Consider the following 21,388-nt stretch of genomic DNA (forward strand, 5'->3'; position numbering starts at 1 on the left):
ACAATTGAGTAATTGTGTGTATTGCATAGTTCATAGATAAAGTGTATATGATTCATGAGATGAGATAACATGTTACTTTGGGATTATACCATTGTGATTGAGACTGAGTGTATATGATAAATTGAATATGTATTGACTTGTAATGTATATGTGCATTGAGATGTTGTGTGCATTGAGTTGTGAGCTATGAATCGTACTATCACACAACTATAAGACCCTTTAAGGGCGACGAGTTAATGCATGACAAGTATTGTGATGGGAACCATTGTGGGGACCATATGAGTTTAATCACGAGCGCGACGAGATAAAATTATTTTGAAAGCAATTGAGGAGTCGTGTGTTTTGTATAATTCATAGATAGAGTCTGTGTGCTAAAATACTTTTCTGGGTTGGACCTGAATCAAGAGGGAGAGACCCTGATGGACTTTTCAAAGACTAGGCCTTGGGGGTAAATACACCAGGTTTGAGTGCTTTTTTAAACATGTATCGATCCTACATGGTTGGAGCATTCTTTCAAAACAGTGTGGCCCTGACTGGTCTCTCTATGATTTTACCTAGTGAGAGTGACTTGACTTACCAGTGTGTGATTTGTCTTGTCATGTACTCTTAGGTGCCTGATGAGGTTTTTCACTAACATGATACCACATTGCATATACGATTGAGTCTTAGTATATCTGTTGCATAACACTTGTGTATTGATCGGTATTGATTGGTTGAGAGATATTTTGTTTGATCCTTGATTACGTGAATGATGTGAAAATGGATGAGACGTGTTGTGTTGAGATGTGATGTTATACAACAAGTGATGAAATGACATGAGTTGTGTTTAATTTATATTTCATTTATATGATATGTATATCTATGTTGTCACGTTTCTCTCTATTAGTTAGAAATGTGATAACTCACTCTATGTGTGCTATTTGTGTTTGGATCCAATAATTATCTCAAATTTTATGTTCGTAAGAGCAGAGACTTAGGTGGATGACTATGGAGAGTCTAATGTTAAAAGACGCCGAAACACAATGCTCTGATAGGATGTGATATTGGGACATATGTTTCTATATTAATTGCATGAAGTCTTGGATGACTTTGTTTTGAGCTAAGATGATTTCATTATTTATTTGAACAAATTCTATTATGATGTTAGAAAAGTGATTGTGAGCCTTTTACCATTTGAAATTCTTTTATTTAAATGTGTTTTTAAACTTTTAATTAATTTTGCATTCTTAGTACATATATGTGTGGGGTAGAGGGTTTCACAATGACATCACGCTCAAAGCAACTTCGACATGGGCTCAGAAATGACATTGATGGGGAAGACTTGTTCCGGTAGCGAAGCTTCACTAAATAATTTGAAGGGGCCAAAAAGTAGAAAGTAATATTTACATTTTTAAAATTCAAAATTATAATATGATGAGGTAAAAATGTTGAAATTATATTATTTTCATTATCATCAAGAATTTTTTTAATGAGAAACTTCTCATACCTCGATAGTTGTATATATGTATTATAATACTAATAGTCGTTGGTCATTACAAATTTTAATGAGAGACCATACGTTTGAAATATATACATGCATATATCTATTATCCAAAATAAATTGGGGGAACCCCCTGTCCTTTAAAAGATCTTTCATTGCTTGACCCTAGCACAAGATTTATAAGAGTTGTTTTGACCAAGGATTCATGATTTGGGGGAAGAGGTTTTGCAAGCTGGAGGAAAGGATGATTTTGCTTTTGGGGATGAAATTTTGGAAAGAAAGGACGATGTAAGTTGGAGGAAAGGAAAAGGCTTTTGGGGTGTCGAGATATCTACTTTAAGAATATCTATTTCAGAATATAAAAATCATATTCCAAAATAACTACCATGAAATAATGATAAGTGATCCAAAAACCTATTCCAAAATATATATAAAAAATATATTTCAAAATAATTATTCTAGAATATGATACTCTTCCATAATAAGTAATAACCATCATGGAATAGGAGATGCTTGGGTAGGGGGGTATTTTTGGTCTTATGGAGTCTTTTTGGAGATGCAAGAAGGAAAAGAAGAAGGTGGACAAAGTAAAATCCTAAAATCTCAACTAGTGAGCCCACACAGATACACACCAGCGTCCAAGTTCGAATGTGAGTAAATTTTTAAAAAAATGTGGAAGGGCCACGTACAAAAGAGAAATGGTAAATATCAGTAAACACGTGCCGTTTCATTTGATCATCACATGAAAATGGTGTCCAAAGGCATTCTCCTGGGCATTGGTAACCCTCTCCTCGACATCTCCGCCGTCGTCGACCAAGACTTCTTTAAAAAGTACCATCTGACTCACTCACTCTCTTTTCCATGCCGTTTTGCTCCACTCTCCTCGTCGTTTCGTTTAACCTTGCACACCGTTCCATAGGTTTACTGGATGGATCAACGACGTCGTAAATCGCTTTGTTCGCTTCTGAATGATTTTTTTACTTGTTTTTGTGTTTGATAGATATGATATCACCTCAAACAATGCGATTCTTGCGGAGGACAAGCACAAGCCTATGTAAGATTATATGTCTCTGTTCACTGTTACGCGTTAGTGTGTTGTGCTGATACTCAACGATGTCGTTTTCTATAGTTGAGATTGATTTGTAAACTTTATGAAGGTTTGTCGTTCGTCATTTGATCATTGAGTTTTAATTTCACTTCAAGCACTTCGGTTTTAATTCTTTTACACTTTCGAGCGTCATGTAATCTGGTTTTCTGCTATGTTCTTTAAGAAATGTATTGAGTTTCATAAACCTGCTAGTTTTGTTGTGCTTCTTTGGTTTCATGGGTTTATTTTTAGGGCAAAGCTTGGATACTGTTCTATAGGTGCTTTTGGTACAATTCTCCATTTAGAATTTGGAGTTTCAACTCGGTAACACGCATGGTAAAGGCCTGCATCAAAGATTTATGCTACTATAATTGAAGTACCTGTATAATTGTATCCAAGTTTTCTCCTTATTTTTATATTCACTTTTACTTTTATGCTCTGCACCAGTCCTAAATAGCAATATGTTAACTATTGAAGGAATTCTTAGGTTTTGGGTATGCCTTTCACTAGATACCTAGTGTCAGCATGTATATTTTGCATGCTTGTAAAGTAATGACTCATTGCAATAGTGAATGGGATATTCAGTCTCCTATTTTGATAAGATTTTAGATCTTTCTTCTCCACACTTTAGTTACGGGTTATTTTTATGGTTACTTGTTAAATAAGATATCTTTTTGTGAGTTCATTTGATGTGATCAGCGCAATATTTTAGGTTTGAAGAATTGGTTGAGAAATATAATGTGGAGTACATTGCTGGAGGTACTGCACTAAATTTGGAGTATTGGATTTCAGATAATTGCTTTAATATTTAATATCATAAACAAACTTAATAAAACCAGCAGTGGAAGTGCATGTTTCATAATGACAGCTTCTACATTTTTTTTATTGTGTGATGGCAGGTGCCACTCAGAATTCAATCAAGGTTGCTCAAGTATGCATCTACCTTGTTAGTAATACTCTGAATCTGTAGTAGCTTTGGTCAAAGCAATTTACCCTTTACTTTTGCTTCTTGTAGTGGATGCTCCAAGTTCCTGGTGCAACAAGTTACATGGGTGGCATAGGAAAGGATAAGTTTGGGGAAGAGATGAAGAAGAACTCAAGGCTTGCTGGTGTAAATGTAGGTTCAATGTTATGATTTATCTTCTCCTTTCATTGTCATGTGCTTCTGTGTACTGGCTGTTTTAGAAAATTAACTTATTTACTCATCCATCAGGTTCACTATTATGAAGATGAAACTACACCTACTGGAACTTGTGCTGTTTGTATAGTTGGTGATGATAGGTAAGATGATCAAATTTTTGCGTGTTTTTTTGTCTGCCTGTGTGTCTGTTTTTATGCTGTTTCCAAATGAAGTATATGCCCTCCAGCCTGATCTTTACTTGATTGTAAAACAATTTTTTGAAGTCTTACATTTGATTGCATCCAAATGCAGGTCTCTTGTGGCGAACTTAGCAGCTGCAAATTGCTACAAATCTGATCATTTGAAGAGACCAGAAAATTGGGCACTAGGTACCCTGTCATTGGTCTATGCAGGCTCTCTTTTATTTCTGTCTCCACTTCATAGCTGACTAATTCAGTGGACTGACATTTTTTATTGTGCAATTTTTTCTCACGCAGTTGAAAAGGCCAAGTATATTTATATTGCTGGGTTTTTCCTCACTGTATCACCAGATTCCATCCAGCTAGTTGCTGAGCATGCTGCTGCAAATAACAAGGTTAAATATGATTGGAAAATTGCTGCTTCCTATTAAATGCTGTTTCTGATACTTTATTTTATTCCTGTATGCAGATCTTCTCAATGAACCTTTCTGCCCCTTTTATCTGCGAGTTTTTCAGGGATGTACAGGAGAAAGCTCTACCGTAAGGATTCATCTTAAAACGAATGAAATTTTACATATTGGTTCTTAAGGATGCACATTATGTGATTTAGGTATACGGACTTTGTTTTCGGATATGAGACTGAAGCAAGAACATTTTCTAAAGTTCATGGCTGGGAGGTAAGCCTTGTATATCAAATTTTTAGGCTTGCAGTTTTGGTTTTGAATGTTAAATTGTTAACCCCCCCCCCCCCCCTCTTCTTTCTAGACCGATAATGTTGAGGAGATAGCTCTAAAGATTTCCCAGTGGCCAAAGGCATCAGGAACACACAAAAGGATAACTGTCATCACACAGGGTGTGGATCCTGTTTGTGTTGCTGAGGATGGGAAGGTGAAAAAGTTCCCTGTGCAACTTTTGCCTAAAGAGAAACTAGTTGATGCAAATGGAACAGGTACTGTGCTCTACTGCTTTTAGGAGTTAAAATGTGGAACATGCGTGTATAATTATTATGTATTTGCTCCTTAAAGTTATTTTGTACTGGTCTTTCATGGTGGTAAGGGGATACTTGATTGGGGTAAAGTGGATTAGTAGGAAGATAGCCCCTATAGTTAGATAGAGGCACAAAATCATTAGGAAGGACTTGGATAAATAGGTTTTGGTTGGGCCATTTTAAAAAGCCCTTTAGACCTAATAAAGTCAGCTTATTTGAATAAATATAATAATAATATTATTATGTAGGCACTTATTATAATTATTATAAAATTGAAACTTCAATGTAATATTTTGAGATTATATATACTTATTGTTGTATTTAAAGTCTATTTACCAGTGAGTTTTTTTATCTATTTAAAAGACTTCATTAAAAAGTAGACTTTTAAATAAACTTGAAGGCTAGACTATGCTTTTAAAATAGGCTAAATAGATAAGACGTTAGGCTTAAATTTGAGATTTTGTTCAAGCTTAGACCTTGTAAAGCCTAGTGTAGTCATCCTATTTTCATCCTTAGTTGTTGTTGTTGGTCTTCAATTGTGATATTTGCTCTAAAATACATGCTTGCTGGCTATAATTCTCTCATATTATTGTCACACGACATTGAAACCAACATGGAAAGTCCATGAAATTATTTATGATTACTGAGGCACAGCCAGGATTTCGTAAATAGACATTGGTAGTGACAAGCAAGATGCCAATTTTGTTTCATGATTCATTCCTTATTGTTTTATGTTTGTAGGAGATGCATTTGTCGGAGGATTTCTTTCTCAATTGGTTCAGGAGAAGCCCATTGAAGAGTGCGTGAGAGCTGGCTGTTATGCAGCAAACGTTATCATCCAAAGGTCTGGCTGTACGTACCCAGAGAAGCCTGATTTTCATTGAGTGTTTCTCTCGGTTCTGTTTCCATTATGAAGTTTTGATTGTTAGGAAATCTTTTGTTGTATTTTGATAGTTGCAGTATAACAGCTGCATTTGGATTTTTCAATCCCGACTGGGGAAAACGAGGAAAGAGTTTCAGTGAAAGGAAACAAATAATTGATCTGTTATATTCTAGTACTATTATTAGAGGCTTAGAGCATCGTTTCATATTTTTGCTGAGTTTGTTATTGAGTCTTTTTTATTCGATATTAAACCATGTTATTATGCTTAGACTGATGTTTAACTTGCCACTTCGAGTATAGTTAACGGACCTATTGATTAAGCAAGCTTAAAAGCATTATGATTTTTTCCGAAGATATTACTAGTTTATGAGAAAAATAATAAAAACTGTTTCTTATGGCGAAAAATTGTTCAGTTTGTAGTCACAGATGGATCCTTGGAGACAAATTTTTCCAGTGCTTTTATTAAGATTGCCAAAACTCAATTTACTGGCTTAGTAATTTTAGAAATTGATTAGTATGCACCTTCAGAATATTTTGGTTCAATTATTCATTTTATCGTTATAATTATACAAATATTATTTTGTAGTCTCTATTCTCTATAATTAAAATGTATCCCTTTTAGTCCTTGTACATGTAACACGTTATTTTTAATTGTTTTTTTAGTACTTATGATTTTAGAGGATAGGGATTTAAAAAAAAAAAGATAATATGTAAAGGGACTAAGTAATAAAAATGGTATGTATCGAAATTAAGATCAATGATTATTAAGTATGGAGATTAAAAAGGTTTATACAAATGATATACTAAATGAGCAGTTAAACCAATATTTTTTTAATATAAACAGAATTTTATTAGCTTGTTTAAGCTGGTTGGCTTGTTATTCATTTCTTAAGTGTTACTATCTCCTTCGTATGAATATATGTTTATAAGTCATATTTTTTTATTGGCTAATATTAATTATTAATTATTTAATTTATTAGTTTTTTTAATGAAAAAAATATCATCAAATTAATCTTATAAGATATGACCCTGCGTAAGCCACATTGGCATTGTAGTCTCAATGTTGTCAATCAATTTAAATTCAGTTTCCCAAGTTAAGAACACACCTTCTTCGAAGCTTTTTGTCATGTTTATCAGCAGTTATCCATTCAAGCTAGTTATATTCAATTGAAAATAATTGATATTTATAATTCAAAGCAACTAGTGAAGAGTGTAAATATTATAGTTTCAAATTTTTATTTTGTCTATTTGATGTCATGCTTTTTATATGGACCTCTATTTATCGGGCAATAGTCGGACAAAAGCTCGCGAAGTATTTGATTAACACGTAACAAGAGATTATGCCTTTGCTTAAGACCAAATTACCAATTGATTGGGGGATTTTCTTCCTACACTATTCATAATTTTTCTGCACCAACATTTTTTAAAAAATTTCAAAGTTACCCTTATTTACTTCTTCTTCTTCGTTTATTCGGTTTTTTTTTCATACACCATTCATTCCTGTTTTCGTTTGGTTGAACTCCTCCTTTCATGTTGTGACTAATTTGGTTGAAATACATTGTTACGGTAGTTCGTTTGCAATTCGTGATTGCCATCGTGATGGGTGTTGCGGGGATTGTCAATCCATATCAGTGACATAGATTATAACTTAATTTTTTATATATTTTTAATGTTTTTTTTTTATAAATTTAGTTATATTTTTTAATATTTTGTATAAATATTATTACATTAACTAGTTTATTAAAGTGTATAAAATATGAAAATTTATATCAACTTTAATGTAATATATTAGTATATACACTAAAAAAATAATAAAATTGTGTCATGGTATATGTTAAAAAACATCTAGTATAAAAAAATTTAATAAATTTCAACATGGAATTTTTTTAAAATAAGTAGGCTTATTTACAAATAATTAGAATTAATCATGAGTGATAAAAATTCAGTATTTTATTAAGAGATAAACTATTGTTATATGTATATAGAGATATAAATTATTATATGTCAATCCGTATAGGCTATATGTATGAAATTTCATTAGTTGTCATTAGTTTGTCATTTAATTTTTTTAATATTTTTTTAAGATGGACGAAGATCAACGAATATATGAGAACATAATGTTTGAAGAAGTCAATATGAATGAAAACAATGGAGATGAATATGGTGTGCTTGAAAATATTGATTGTTCTGATACCTTCAATTATAATTTTGTATTTTGTTAAAATAAGTAAATGAATGTCCTAAGAAGGCTGAACATGTATTATTTCTTTTGTAGATGTTTGTTACCTGTGAGGACGTGTTGCAATGGACTTGTATTGTTGTGTATGATATTGGTTTTGTGGCTGTGATAATGAGGTCAGACACATATACTCAAAAGAGAGAAATGACCTCATTTATTTTAATTGGATTTGAAACGAGTGAAAAATGTAGAGCATACAAGAAAGACTTAGTACGAGCGATGACGGGTAGTAAAAAATGTAAGTGTCCCTTTAAGTTGCGAGCAAAACCAATCTTGGGAGGTAATGAGTGGATGGTGAAGTTAATATGTGTGACTCATAATCATGTATTGGCTAAGTCATTCGTTGGACATCCATATGTTTGTCGACTATCTGAGGATGAAAAAAACATTATTGATGATATGACAAAGTCAATGATCAAACCAAAAAATATTCTTCTAACTTTGAAGGAGCACAATGCTAACAATTGTACAACAACAAAGCAAGTATGTTATAATTAAACTAATAACTACCTCTTGTGTCCAAACTCTGACTGCCACATGATCAATATATGATGTCAACACTTATGTATCTTAGGGCCCTCCAGGAAAATCCTCAGCCATATCAACACCTACATGATCCGTAAATGGCTTGTGTGACTCCTCATAAACCTCATCAGCAACATGATCCACATGGTCAATATCCTTACAGCAGTTGTAGCTGCTTGTTATCTACGTGCGGATACTGTCAGCCTTCGATGCTAAAGGACTTCTTCCTCATCACCAATAACCTATCTACTCAAGGCTCTTTCTAAAACTCAACCTAAAGCCTGATACAATTTTCTAGTTCTAAGCATAATCTACAAATTTGCACATTAATATTAATTAATGTCATCGTTCAAATAATAGTTGTCTTTCATATTTCATAACAAAAATTTAAATTAACATTAAATGATTAATCTAGCAAGCTAAAATATATCATCAAAATCAAACCATAATTTTTTAAAAATATTTTTATAAATTACTATTTAATAATTCATAAATAAGTATTTAATTATTTTATAAATAACTATTATTTTTACTTTTATATATTCATAAATCAATGTAGAAATTTCTTTTTTAAAATTTGTATACTTCAAATAACTATTCATAGAAAACAAAAATATATGATAAAAAATAAAGTATAAATTTATTTTTATATTTTTTATACATCAAATCACTATTTATATAAATATTTAATAGTATTAATGTAATAATATTTATACAACTATATTAATAAAAAAATTAACATTTTTCTTATACAATATATTACCTTTTTAAATAAATTTTAAAATATATACATTATAAAAATCTCTATTTTTTTAATTAACTATTTTATAAATAACTATTTTAAATCTAGGAAACTATTAAATTAGTTATTTATAAAATAATTAAATAACAATAAAATTTATACATTGATTTTTAAATAAACAAACTTATCAAATAAATTATCTATTAAATATTTTTTAAAAAAATTAACAAAAATATAGATTAGAAATCCGTATAATCCACATGAATTGACAATCCGTTTGGATTATACAAGATTGAGAATCCGTATGGATCATACGGATACGGATTGCAAATCTATATAGTTATACAAAATTCTTTTTCACATGTATCAATCCGTATGAGTTTAACACAATACAAAAACAATAAATAGAAAATACTCATAGCGGGGAGGCGAGATGGGATAAAAGATAAATGCAGGAAGAATAATGGAGGGGGAGGGATGTCTATCGCAGCACAACAATAGGAAGGGAAAGGAGCTATCAATGGTGTCACAATACTGTAGGAGGGAAGGATGAAGGAGGAAAGGAGCATGACTGAATGGTGTGTGTGGAGGGATGGGTGTATGAAATTTTTAACTGAAGGGCAATTTCATCTTTTCAATTCACTTGTTAGACTTGTTAGGTGTAGAAAAATTTGTATGGGTACAAGAAGAATAACCCATTAATTGGTTGTCTCGGACCAGCTAAGTGCTAACATAGCTGGCTTGGAACACGGACAGCTTTATGCAGCTGGATCGCTATTAGCCTATAACACCCTTTATTGAATTTTGATACAATTCAACGTTAATTTCCCTTTATCATTAGTTGGAAAATGTCACTATTCCATGCTAATCTTCCACTTTTCGCCGATTAAGTTTAATATCAAAATTATTTAATTAGTCATTAAACTGTTTTATCAAGGAACATAAATACTTGCACTTATTTTTACCATCATAAATAAATATTATCACAACTCTTAATGGATATTTCATATTTTTTTAAAGAATGCTAATAGAAACTTACATAAAGTACTAGATTTTCTTTTCATTAAATTTTGAAACCATTATGAAAGAATGGGACTGTTTGATTAAACTATTTATACATACTTTTCATAATTCGCGATCCTTTTCTTTTTCTAGCAATGCTTTGGTCGTTACTTTTTATGTAAAAAGGGTTGTTCAATTAATCACCACAACACTCCAAACAAAATAACCGTACTAAAACTATTAGAAACAAATTAATTTTGTTTAGTTTGGAAAGAAAGGACAGTTGAGGGCGCGAGTTACTATTTTATGACCATTATTTTTATGGGTGTCACCGTTAAATTTAATTTGAAATCTAAACCAAACATAAATAAAGGAATATACATTTTGATTTGATTTGATTTAATTTAAATATAATATTAAACTCAAATGAAACCAAACCAATTTTATGAAAATTTAGTTTAAATCAATTATTTGATTTTCCATTTTATTTTATTTTTATATGATTTTTAAAAGTCTAATAAACAAAAAATACCATTGAAAAAGCTCATCTTAATTGCAAACATCCTTTAGTCCTTCTTAGTTGGGTCTTTTTTGGAGTTATTTGATATGCAACCTAGGACAATGATTTAGTTTCATGTTAATAAGTGATATAGTTAAAATAATATGTATAAGTAAAATACAATATTTATCTCACAAGTTGATTTATAAGATTGAATTATACTCAAATTTACGTTCTAAAAATACACTATCAACTTCAACAATTAGATATTATTATTCATCTGATTTTTAAAATAATTATTAACAAAAAAACATTACACATAATTAGTTTATAATTAGACAATAATGTACATTTTTTTACACACTAATTAACAATTATATTATTTATTTTTTATAATTTCTTTAGTAAACAATTTAATAAAACAAATGGGTACAACACAAAATGTAACAATCACTTATTTTTCACCGGTCCTTAAAAAATGCCATTAATCATATGTAATAATTATTGAATCTCTACAATCGAATTCTTGACCCACATGCAAGGTCGAAGGAAATAATTAAATTTTATATGCAACAAGTAGCCAAGCACAATAATGAAAAAGAAAAAACAATAACATAACTACATTAAAATTGTGATTTAGTTTTAACAATAAAAACCAAATATAAAGAAGTAGTTTTTTGGTCAAAATTGCTCAATCTCCAGTTTTCTTATACAAGTTAAATAATTCAAAACAGTTTAAGATTTATTTAGCAAATGATAGTTTTATACTTTTATTTTATTTTTTCCTGGTAATAATAAAGTAAAAGCCTTGTGCACTGATCAATTGATCCTGAACAAAATCTCAAATTCGAGTTAATGAATCCAGAAAATGGATGGATATTATTAATAACATAATTAAAATGTAAAGCCTTGTGTCATGGAAGAAAGCCCAAATCCACGATCCTGATCGGCCACGACTTATCTATTCAATCTTCATTTTCATTTTTATTTTTTTTCATCTCATTGTCTCACCTAGAGCGTTGAATGCACGGCCCTACACTAGCGCGTGAAACAACCTCCCACTCCCATAGAGCCAGCCACCTTCTTTCTTACCCTGTTCAAACAAACAAAGAAAAAATCCGCAAAAACAAGAAGGAACGAAGAAAGAAACAACCCTGAAACTAACGAACCCTTGAATCCGCCATGAGCGACCACCATCCTCGGTTGCACCACCTTCGTTCAACCTCTCACCTCTTGAAAGAATCATTCTCCTCTTTCTCCTCCAATTTCCTCACATTTTTGTTCCTTTCTCTTTTAACTCTTTCTTTTCGCACCCTCGTCGAAACCGGCACCGCCCATGTCACCTCCTTCATCGACCGCGACCCTTCCCTCCGCGCCCTCCTCTCCCGCCTCGACCTCGCCGGAAACTCCCACAATCACCACAACAGCAACAACGGCCACCACGACCTTCCTTCTCCGAACAACCTCCGCCACCGCCGCCGCCCCTTCCTCCACCTCACCCGCGTCGGAACCCTAGACGACGATTTCTTCTCCGGCGACGACGACGACGCCCGCTCCCTCTTCGGCTCCATCCCCAAACCCTCCTCCAACGCCACCCTCCTCGCCCTCTCTCCCTTCAAAACCACCTCCGCCTTCTCCGATCTCCTCGCCGACGACGGAATTAGGGTTTCCCAAGTCATCCGCTCTGGCACCACCTTCAACACTCAAGGATTATCCTCCTTATCGTCGCACCACGACGACGACGACGACGACGACGACAGCGAGGAGAAGGAAGAACCGAAGAAAGAGAAGGTTGATTTGCAATTCTTCGTGAAGGGGATCGAGGTGGGCCGCCGCGACGCTGCGGCTCTCTTCTTTCTGGTGAGTTTCCTCTCCGCCGCGTACGGATGGGTGATCCTCGTTTTCCTCGTGACGTATTCGTGGGTGTTGGGCGTCGTTTTCGTTTCCGTCGTGAACGATCTGTTGGGTAGGTTTAGTTCCGTCACCGTTTTGGTTTGGGAAGGTTCGAGATTAGGTCTGAAGAGGCTTTCGGGGTTTATTCTGATGCGTTGGGCTGTGAGGGACGCGTTGACTCAGCTTCTAGGGTTGTGGTACTTTGGAGAAATTGAGGATCAGTACTCGTTTTTCAAGCTCTTTGTTAGGTTAAAGTTGATGCCTTTCTCGATTATGTCCCCTTGGGTTAGGGGGTTTGAGAGGGAGATTTCTGGGTTTTTGTTTACTTGGTTTTTGGTGGATACTTTTGTGGCTTTTATATTCTCTGTGGATGCTTGGGTTGCCATTGTGGACTCGAGGAAGAGTGGGAGGGAGATTGTGAAGGAAGGGTGTTATTTGATATCCACTATGTTGAATCAGGCTATTCAGGTTAAGTGCTTGGAGGCTATACTTTGTGGGTCCTTTGTGAGGTGGGGTTTGAGCCGGGTTTGCGGGAGGTCGTTCGCCAAGATGTTTCAGTCCACCATGGAGGTTTACTTCATGGTGACTTGGCTTTTGTTTTACTTTGCGGCGCGGTGTAAGGACGCCAATCTTCATGGTAGGAGGTTCGGGCAGAGGGAGTTGGAGGGCTTGGTTGAAGGTCACAGATGATGCTTGATAGTGGTTGGCTTTGGATGGATGTGGTTTTATTTATTTTTTAATTGTGATGCACAAGTAGCAGCAGCAAATAGCAATGTTTCACTGGTTCTTTGTGTCTCCCACTTTTTGCAGTCAATGTTGACTGCCATTCTATAGTTTTTGTCACCAACGATGATGTCTTGAATATGTACTTCACCAGAAGGCTGATATAATTCTCGTGTATATTCTGAATGAGGGTAGTTCTTATGTATATTATTCATGGAATTGTTGAATTAGTTCCTCAATATGTGTTGGTGATATGATAGTCACAATTACAAGGTTTGAGAAATGAAGAATGGTAACGATTTTTCTCCATGCAACATGGGGGGGTTTTGTTGTGATGACAAAAGTTAACTGCGTAGCACTTCTGTTTGTTTGGTGTTATACTCTATCCTTTACGGGCATTTGGTGGCTTGACTTGGACATCATCTACAAACAATGAAAAACACTTTAATATGCAGAAAGAACAGCGAAAATTATTAGTGAGTTATGTATTGTTTTCCTCCCCTTTTAGAAATTCTCCAAGAAGGATGTTCAGGCTATATTAACTTTTTGTTTGTTTTGTATGATTATCTACAACTTTTTTCCAAACGAGCCTTTACATATGCTGTATGTATAGAATCATCTTGTAGAAAGTTCATAAAACTTGTTTTGAATCATGGAGTTACTTTGGCCAAGTTTGAATGAGGAAAAATTTAGGCTGATAAGTGATAACAAAATTAGGGCTGTATGAGAGGGGCTTTCCAAGTGTTGAAATTAATTGTTGAAGAGCTTTGTGTTTAGTTCTACAAAACGGATGTTTGTATAGTCAAAGTAAATACTTGATGTTTTCTGTTTGGTGGTTGCTATGTTTATTTTATGTTCATTTGGCTTCCTGAATTTACAACCTCTTCCTCCTGGTTGTCTGTGACTTAATAGATTCTAGTTTTTTTAACAGATAGATATAACATTTTTGGGCAGTATTGGCCTTGAAATCAGTAGAGGATATAATAAAATTGGGGATGCATGAGTTTCTATGATTAACTTGTTAAACTGTCTTTTGAGGGTGGTTTCCCTAAGCATGTTGAGGATTGATTACTATTGTAAAACAGAAGTTCTCTGAAGGGTTCCCCTTTTCTCCTATTGCTATTAACAATCCCATTAGTTTCAATACAGGTTATTTTTCATGCATTTCTTCTTGAAAATCAAGTGCAAGGCTAGGATTTCTGTTTTTATATGGTTTCACTTAATCAGCTTATGAGCTCGTCTTGGTTTTCTGGTCGATAGTCTACTTCATCCAGCCAGTGAGCCAGGAGACAAGTTAAGTTGTTTTTGCATATTAGCCAGTTTTAATGGTAGTGACCTAAATGCACTTACTAGATCTCTCACCACCATTTTGTAATGCTGCAAGAAAACCAGAGAGGAGAGGATTTTTGTAATGCTGTAAGAAAACTAGAGACGAAGAACTTTTGAAATTTAAATTGATGTAAAAATGGAAGGAGATAAATTTTAAAATTTTGCTTTTAGAAGGCAACTTTTGCCTTTCTTTTCGTTATATCAAATTCTATAACTAAATAAATTAAAAAATGCATCCTTGTATTTTTTTTCCCCTCACTTTTGAACATAACATAATAAACGTGCGTGTGGTGGTAGAAATCCTAAGGGATTACAGTTTCCATACATTAACCGGAATCTAAGAACATGAAATCAGGCTAAGGCTAAGAACTAAGCAATTAAGCATCATATTTACATCACACCCTAATAAAATTACGTGTCAATATAACAATTAAGTGAAATTATTGTAAAATTAATTTTGACTACACGTGATTTTAAATATTACCATTAATTAAATTTGTTAAAGGGAAAATATTTAATACTTGGATATCTGGATAAAATTTAATTAATCTAATTTAACACATTTTTTTATCTTGCACATTAATGCATAATTTAAAGGAAATTAAATTCACAATCTTAAATATTTGAATTATTTACATTTTACAAAAAATAAATATTGAGCATTTTTCAATTATAATATTATATATATATATATATATATATATATATATATATATATATATATACACTTAACCCACCATACAGTTAATCTATAAGAAAAAAATTAATAATGAATGTTACCTATGGAAAAAGTTAAAATTACTTGAATTTCATTAATAATTGGAGTTTAAAAAAAGCAATCAATAATAATTTTATTTTCACATTATAAGGATATTTTTATCTTATGTTTCATTAATATATATATATATATATATATATATATATATATATATATATTTTTTTTATAATAATAGCAACCTTAGAACTCGACTGACCCGCATGTGGGAGAATGAACCTCAAGTATCGAGATCAATTATGGACCTCAGTAATTGAGTTAGGAGGATATAAGTACTCTTAACCTTTTTTTATTGTTACATTCTCTCTCTTTTCATAGTACATACGCTTAAGCTTATTCAACTTATTTTTAATGGTCCCCATCTTAATTTTAAAAGATACTTAGACAAGAAAAACATCTTCAAAAGGGAATACATTACCATCTTTAATTACTAATTAGGTAGACTTAGTAAAATATATTTAAGAATTTTTGAACATGAAAATAATAACTAAAATTAAACTCTATATTAGTAGTATATAATTTCGTATTTCTTCATTATGAAATATAGAAACTCATGAGAATTAGTTGAATGGCAGTACTACAATTGCCTGATGATATAGTTAACATCTGAAACCAAAAAGTGTTTGAAGTTTTTCTTGACAAAATGGTTTTGATGGCTCCTAAGGATTATTGTGGAGAATCTACTAGTCAATCTATATCCAAATATCTCTAGGCCCAATGGTTCTTTTTTTACCAAAGGCCCAATGACTCTGCTGCCTACAAACTCGATTTGTGTGAGCCGTCATATATATGCTGATAGTAAGACAGAATTTGTTGGACTAGAAAATAGTAAAATTTTTGTCCATGGGTTCGAGTGCGACATGGTGTCACTTAGCATCACAAGTGGTAACTCTTAAGATTCTCTAAGATTTGTTTATCTCACTTAAACTGCATTTACACCATTTCAATGAAAAAACACACTTTTAAGAGAGTTGCTAATAGAAGTTTTATAAGACCATTTTTAACGCAAGTTTTTTCCCAGTTGCATAATTTTTATTTTTTTAAAAAAAGGTACCAGTACAAGTTACAAGACTTGCTTATAGAAGCAACGCAAAAAAGTGAGATGCTGTTTTTTTTTTCTTCATATAATGTAGCAGAAAGAACAAATAAGCAACGTATCACCATTAAAAGTACTCTAATGAATACAATCAGGAGTATTTGGGTAAGCGATGATTATTGTTGGATTTTAATGAAATAAGGACTTAAGTAATCAATTCTTATAATTTGAAGTTGCTAAAAAGAGGCTTTTCTTTTTGAAATTATAAATATTAAACTGTTTGACATTAGATCCATAATCCATTGTATGTTCGTTGACATTTGTGTATTTCATGCCTTTTAAACATGTCTGTCAGTCGTACAAGTATTTAGCGGTTGATATTATAAAAAGACTTAAAAAACAGTTCAAAACCACAAAACTATTCTAAATAAAAGGTTCATTAAATTAGGAAGGAGTTCTACGTAATTTTATAATTTCGAACAAATTTTAACTTATAACAGAGAATATATTAAAAAGTGTGTTGATAATATTATTTCATATATGTGTAATTATAAACAAATTGTTTTCATAATTTAAAATGTAATTGAAGAATTAGTTCATAATATTATAAGTATTATAGCTAAATTTTATATATATAAGTATTCATCCACAGCTTAAAATTTCTGAATTATTACTGCGCACATTTGATTTTCTTATCTATAACTCTAAAAGTGAGTTACGGAGAGAGATCCCCATCCTTAGAACCACGGATCAAGTAGGTTTAATTACAGAGAGTAATGAACTTCTTATTGTAATTAATTTGCTCAATTACTAACTCTGCATGTTCCCTGATAAGAGCAAAAATACAGAACAGGAACCTCTCCACACTTACACGCCTCAATCTACAACATAACATGGCTACACACGCGCGCGGACACACACACATATATATATCATTGTACGTAGTTGTTAGAGCTTAATTAATAATAATAATTAATGACTCAGACACACAAACACTCATTCGTTGTGTGGAGTAGTAGTGCTTGCACGGCGTAGGACAGTGAGGAAAAGATGCTCAGTGCAAGGAATATAGAGCTTTGAATCTGCAATGAAATCATACTCATCCTTAGCTTGATCCAGCAAAGTCTTGAAGAGTGGATGGTTGAGTAAGGTAATCTTGATCACATATCTCTTATGGTGCTCTCCCACATACACAACCAAGTGACCCTTTGGCACATCATTGGGGATAGAGTCCCCTTCATCTTCATGCATGGATGACCACTGTTCCCATTCACAGCAGTAACTGTAGGCAGCACAATGGATGACTCTACTTCCCATTTTCTTCCACTTGTTAAGGCACCCTCTTAGGAACTTTCCCTTCATAGTGAGAGAGAGAATGAGAAAGGGAGAAAAAGTACATGGAGTACAAGGAAAATGAAAAGGTTTATATAATAACGGCATGAGAAGTACAAATAAATGCTCTGCAGCATCATGTGTTTGCTTACTCGTTTTGAAGCCTATGCTTATTTTTTAATGTATGAGTTACGTGATTGTTGCAAGACAATTTTGTTTCATGACTCAATCTCAAAGCAACTGACTAAGTTAAGTGGTGTCAATTAATTCGTGCATTAATTAGTTAAAATGATGATACTTGAACACTCATATTTGTTAAATATCTAATTAACATTCAATATTTTCTCTCTCTTCGTATCACATCATAATACCTACAATATTTTATATTTTTCTCACTTTTATATCTTTTTCACTAGATGTCATTTGACATATTGAATGTTCATGAATAATTCTATTTTCTTGATGATATTTAGACACTTATAAGTTACTAATACTTTATTAATACTTTTAATTTCTCTATATCTCTTTATTTTATTTTATTATAATATCAATCAAATCAATCATATATCTATCTTTTCTTCTTATATCTCTCCAAGTATAAGCATCCAAGCGTGTTAAGATACATTTTCATTACTAATAAGCCAATGCTTATGTCATGAGAGAAAACATATGAAAGATTTTTTTATTTTTTATTTTTGTTACATTCCGTTAGGTTCTATTTGAACTAAACACCAAAGATACAGTAAATGGTTGACATGATACATCGTAGCTTTTGCCTATACAATTATCGCGGAAACATCAGTATCCAATATATATTATTCTAAGTGTGTCAGATACTTGGATACATCAAAATCCAATATATATTATTCTAAAGCTTGTCAGATACAATTAGCTGACCTTGCTTGTTAGTAGCTTCTTTATATAGCATCACACCTTGCGAAATAATACCAGCATGCAACGCAAGTAGGTTAGAAAATAATAGACAGGAAGAGCTAATTTCAGTTATGCATATAGTCAAAATTAACTTGAATTATGTTTTTATTTTTTACAATCTCACTTGATATGTATGTCATATAATGTGGGTATTGTCTTGCTAACATGTGTTTGGTTAGTTATAAATTTAATTTTAGAGTGTTTTGGTTTGATAAATATAATTTAAGTAAAAGTGCATTGAAATTAAGTTAACATATTTGAAAACCTATATATAAAAAATGGTCTTGATGATAAAATAAATAACATTAGAATAATGTTATTCAAAATTACTTTTGAATTATAGTATAACCAAACCAGTATGTCAGGTAGGCGAGTAGTTAAAAAGAGAAATCAAGTTTATACAATATAAAAATTTATGCAACGTACAGAGAGAGAAATGGAAAAAGAAGAGAAAGAAATATGTGATAAAGTAATTGATATGATTAATAGAGAATGAGACAAAAGAAAAAGTAACATTGTAAAAATTAAAATTATTGTATAGACTTTACATATCAGTTAAAAAAGTTTTGACATAAACAAACAAAAATGTCTATTGCGACTTTCTTACGACTTTCTTACTTCCATCCAAATCTCACTTTGAGGAAAAGACTCAACGGTTATTTACTTATTTGCCACAAATGCAAACTTTGCCAATCCTTTGCCACCAATTATATGTTTAGAGTACGTCTCAAACGCACAATTGCAGTTATCAATGTTAATAGTGTATAGAGCTTATTATGAGCATTAAAACTTATTTAAAGATTTGCTAGCTAGAAAAAGCCACTTGACTGTAATTCAATGTTCTAATTAAATTAATATCTTTCCCAGGAAGTAAGGGTAGTGTCTTTCTCTGTAATTCTCAAGGCCGGTGCTTGATGATTGACCTTTCAAAGTTTTTAAAGTTCAGACCCCACAACTTGGGGAGGAAAAGATAAGATATGAATGAGGAATGGGATAAAGTTTCTTGGGTGAAGTGCGATCCCACTTATTTCTCCTGAATTTCGATTTGTTTTCATTTTCTATATTTGTTACAAGAGAGAAAAATACTACACATGAGAAGCCACAAACATGTAACTAATAATAAATTCTAGTATAATTATTCCTATGTCTTTTACCCTTGTATCACAGAAAAATAAACATGAGAAGCCACAATCATGTGTCTTAGACAGTGTGATACCCACATTTTTTCTCTCTCTATATTATACTTATATGTAGAACTGATCAACCACATTCTATGTAGAACATTGGTGTCTTTGTCAATTGGAGCTGCTTTTTTCTAAGCATGTATTGATATGAATTTATTATTCTTATTTGGACTGATTTCAGCTTAATACTTGTTGAATAGCCTTGAATTTGTCATGCCGGCCAAATCTTGCATTTTGCATGGAGTAAGGAGGGTACTATATATCCGTACGAAAAAGTTACTGATTCAGTCCTCTAGGAAAGTGGGTTTGTGATGAGTTTTATTGTCCCTACGTAGCTCTCACACATTAAGGAATGAAAAATTCTATTTCCCTCATGTTTTTCTATAATTAGAAAATTGATGATAAAATGAATAATGTAATGGAATTAAAAAAGAAAAAAAAGTTATGAAAATTGTTATTATATTATAAGGATAAAATATCTCTCTAAGAAATGGGCTTATACATTGTATAAGGAATGGAAGAAAACATGTACAGTTGCAGACAGCAGAATGAGTGGTACAGTTCTTCACCCTGAAATCTTTGACCATCGATAGATGTGAAATGTTTGACTTGATTCCCGCAATCCGGTTCCTCATACTAAATTCACTGATCTTTAGAATTTAGATATTTTAACTAGGATATTGATTTTCAATGGTTTCGGATTCTGTTTTCAGCCCTTTATTGATTTTAATCTTAGCATTATATCACATGTTTTTTGTTTTCTTGAAATGAAGGTTAACATAATACATAAAGTGTAACCAAAAGTATAGACTGAAAAAAAAAATCAAAGAACCATACAATTTGTACCACTACAGTTCATTTTGCCACTTTGTTTTGGTTGAGAGAGGTTTAGAAAATGATGGGGTAGATTTTTAAATCTTACTTTTCATTGTATAATTAGAAATTATTAGGGAGTTGGAAACACTATTTTCTATGAAGAATAACTTTTAGCACTTACACTGAAATAATTGTTGACGATGGATGGGGTTTGAGATCCCCTTTCTCCTGGTCTGTGATGCTCAGAGACTCAGTATATACTGACCCTTTAAGACAAAAGTGGGTCGTGCTTAGTTGTTTGAAAGGAATAGCTAGCATGTCCAATTTGACACAACCTGCAACAGTTTTCCAGATATGAGAGGGACCATAGTGGCCAAGTATATGTTTTTGAAAAGCCCTTCTGAGGATCTTGTGAAATTAATTTTGTAATGGAACAACTATTTATTCAATATCACATTACTAACTAAATACAAGAAGATTAATTGAAGAATAAACACAAATAATTATTTCCATAAAAAATTGTCATGTTAAATCACAAAAATTAACAAATCAGTGAAAAAAAGATGAAGAATCACGAATTGCCACAAAAGAAGGTCAAACTT

At 32.4% G+C, this 21,388-nt stretch overlaps 3 protein-coding genes across 3 annotated transcripts; 2 read left to right on the forward strand and 1 right to left on the reverse strand.

Moving 5' to 3' along the window:
• Positions 1-2,170: 2,170 nt before the first annotated feature.
• On the forward strand, positions 2,171-6,002 carry LOC114407090 (adenosine kinase 2-like). The gene is made up of 12 exons (XM_028370060.1): positions 2,171-2,311; positions 2,481-2,534; positions 3,280-3,326; positions 3,467-3,498; positions 3,583-3,684; positions 3,781-3,848; positions 4,000-4,076; positions 4,185-4,282; positions 4,357-4,427; positions 4,498-4,564; positions 4,653-4,836; positions 5,617-6,002. Exons 1-12 carry the CDS (start codon positions 2,223-2,225, stop codon positions 5,757-5,759), a joined length of 1,032 nt encoding a protein of 343 aa, XP_028225861.1. The 5' UTR covers positions 2,171-2,222; the 3' UTR covers positions 5,760-6,002.
• Positions 6,003-11,713: 5,711 nt separating this feature from the next.
• On the forward strand, positions 11,714-14,207 carry LOC114407091. Its single transcript, XM_028370061.1, has one exon. It carries the CDS (start codon positions 11,948-11,950, stop codon positions 13,346-13,348), a length of 1,401 nt encoding a protein of 466 aa, XP_028225862.1. The 5' UTR covers positions 11,714-11,947; the 3' UTR covers positions 13,349-14,207.
• A 3,064-nt stretch (positions 14,208-17,271) lies between these two features.
• On the reverse strand, positions 17,272-17,892 carry LOC114405540 (auxin-responsive protein SAUR50-like). Its single transcript, XM_028368019.1, has one exon. The coding sequence runs from the start codon at positions 17,881-17,883 to the stop codon at positions 17,518-17,520; it is 366 nt and encodes a 121-aa protein (XP_028223820.1). The 5' UTR covers positions 17,884-17,892; the 3' UTR covers positions 17,272-17,517.
• Between the last annotated feature and the right edge of the window lie 3,496 nt (positions 17,893-21,388).

Source organism: Glycine soja, chromosome 3, assembly GCF_004193775.1.
Source record: "Glycine soja cultivar W05 chromosome 3, ASM419377v2, whole genome shotgun sequence".
In the NCBI taxonomy this organism is placed as follows: Eukaryota; Viridiplantae; Streptophyta; class Magnoliopsida; order Fabales; family Fabaceae; genus Glycine; species Glycine soja.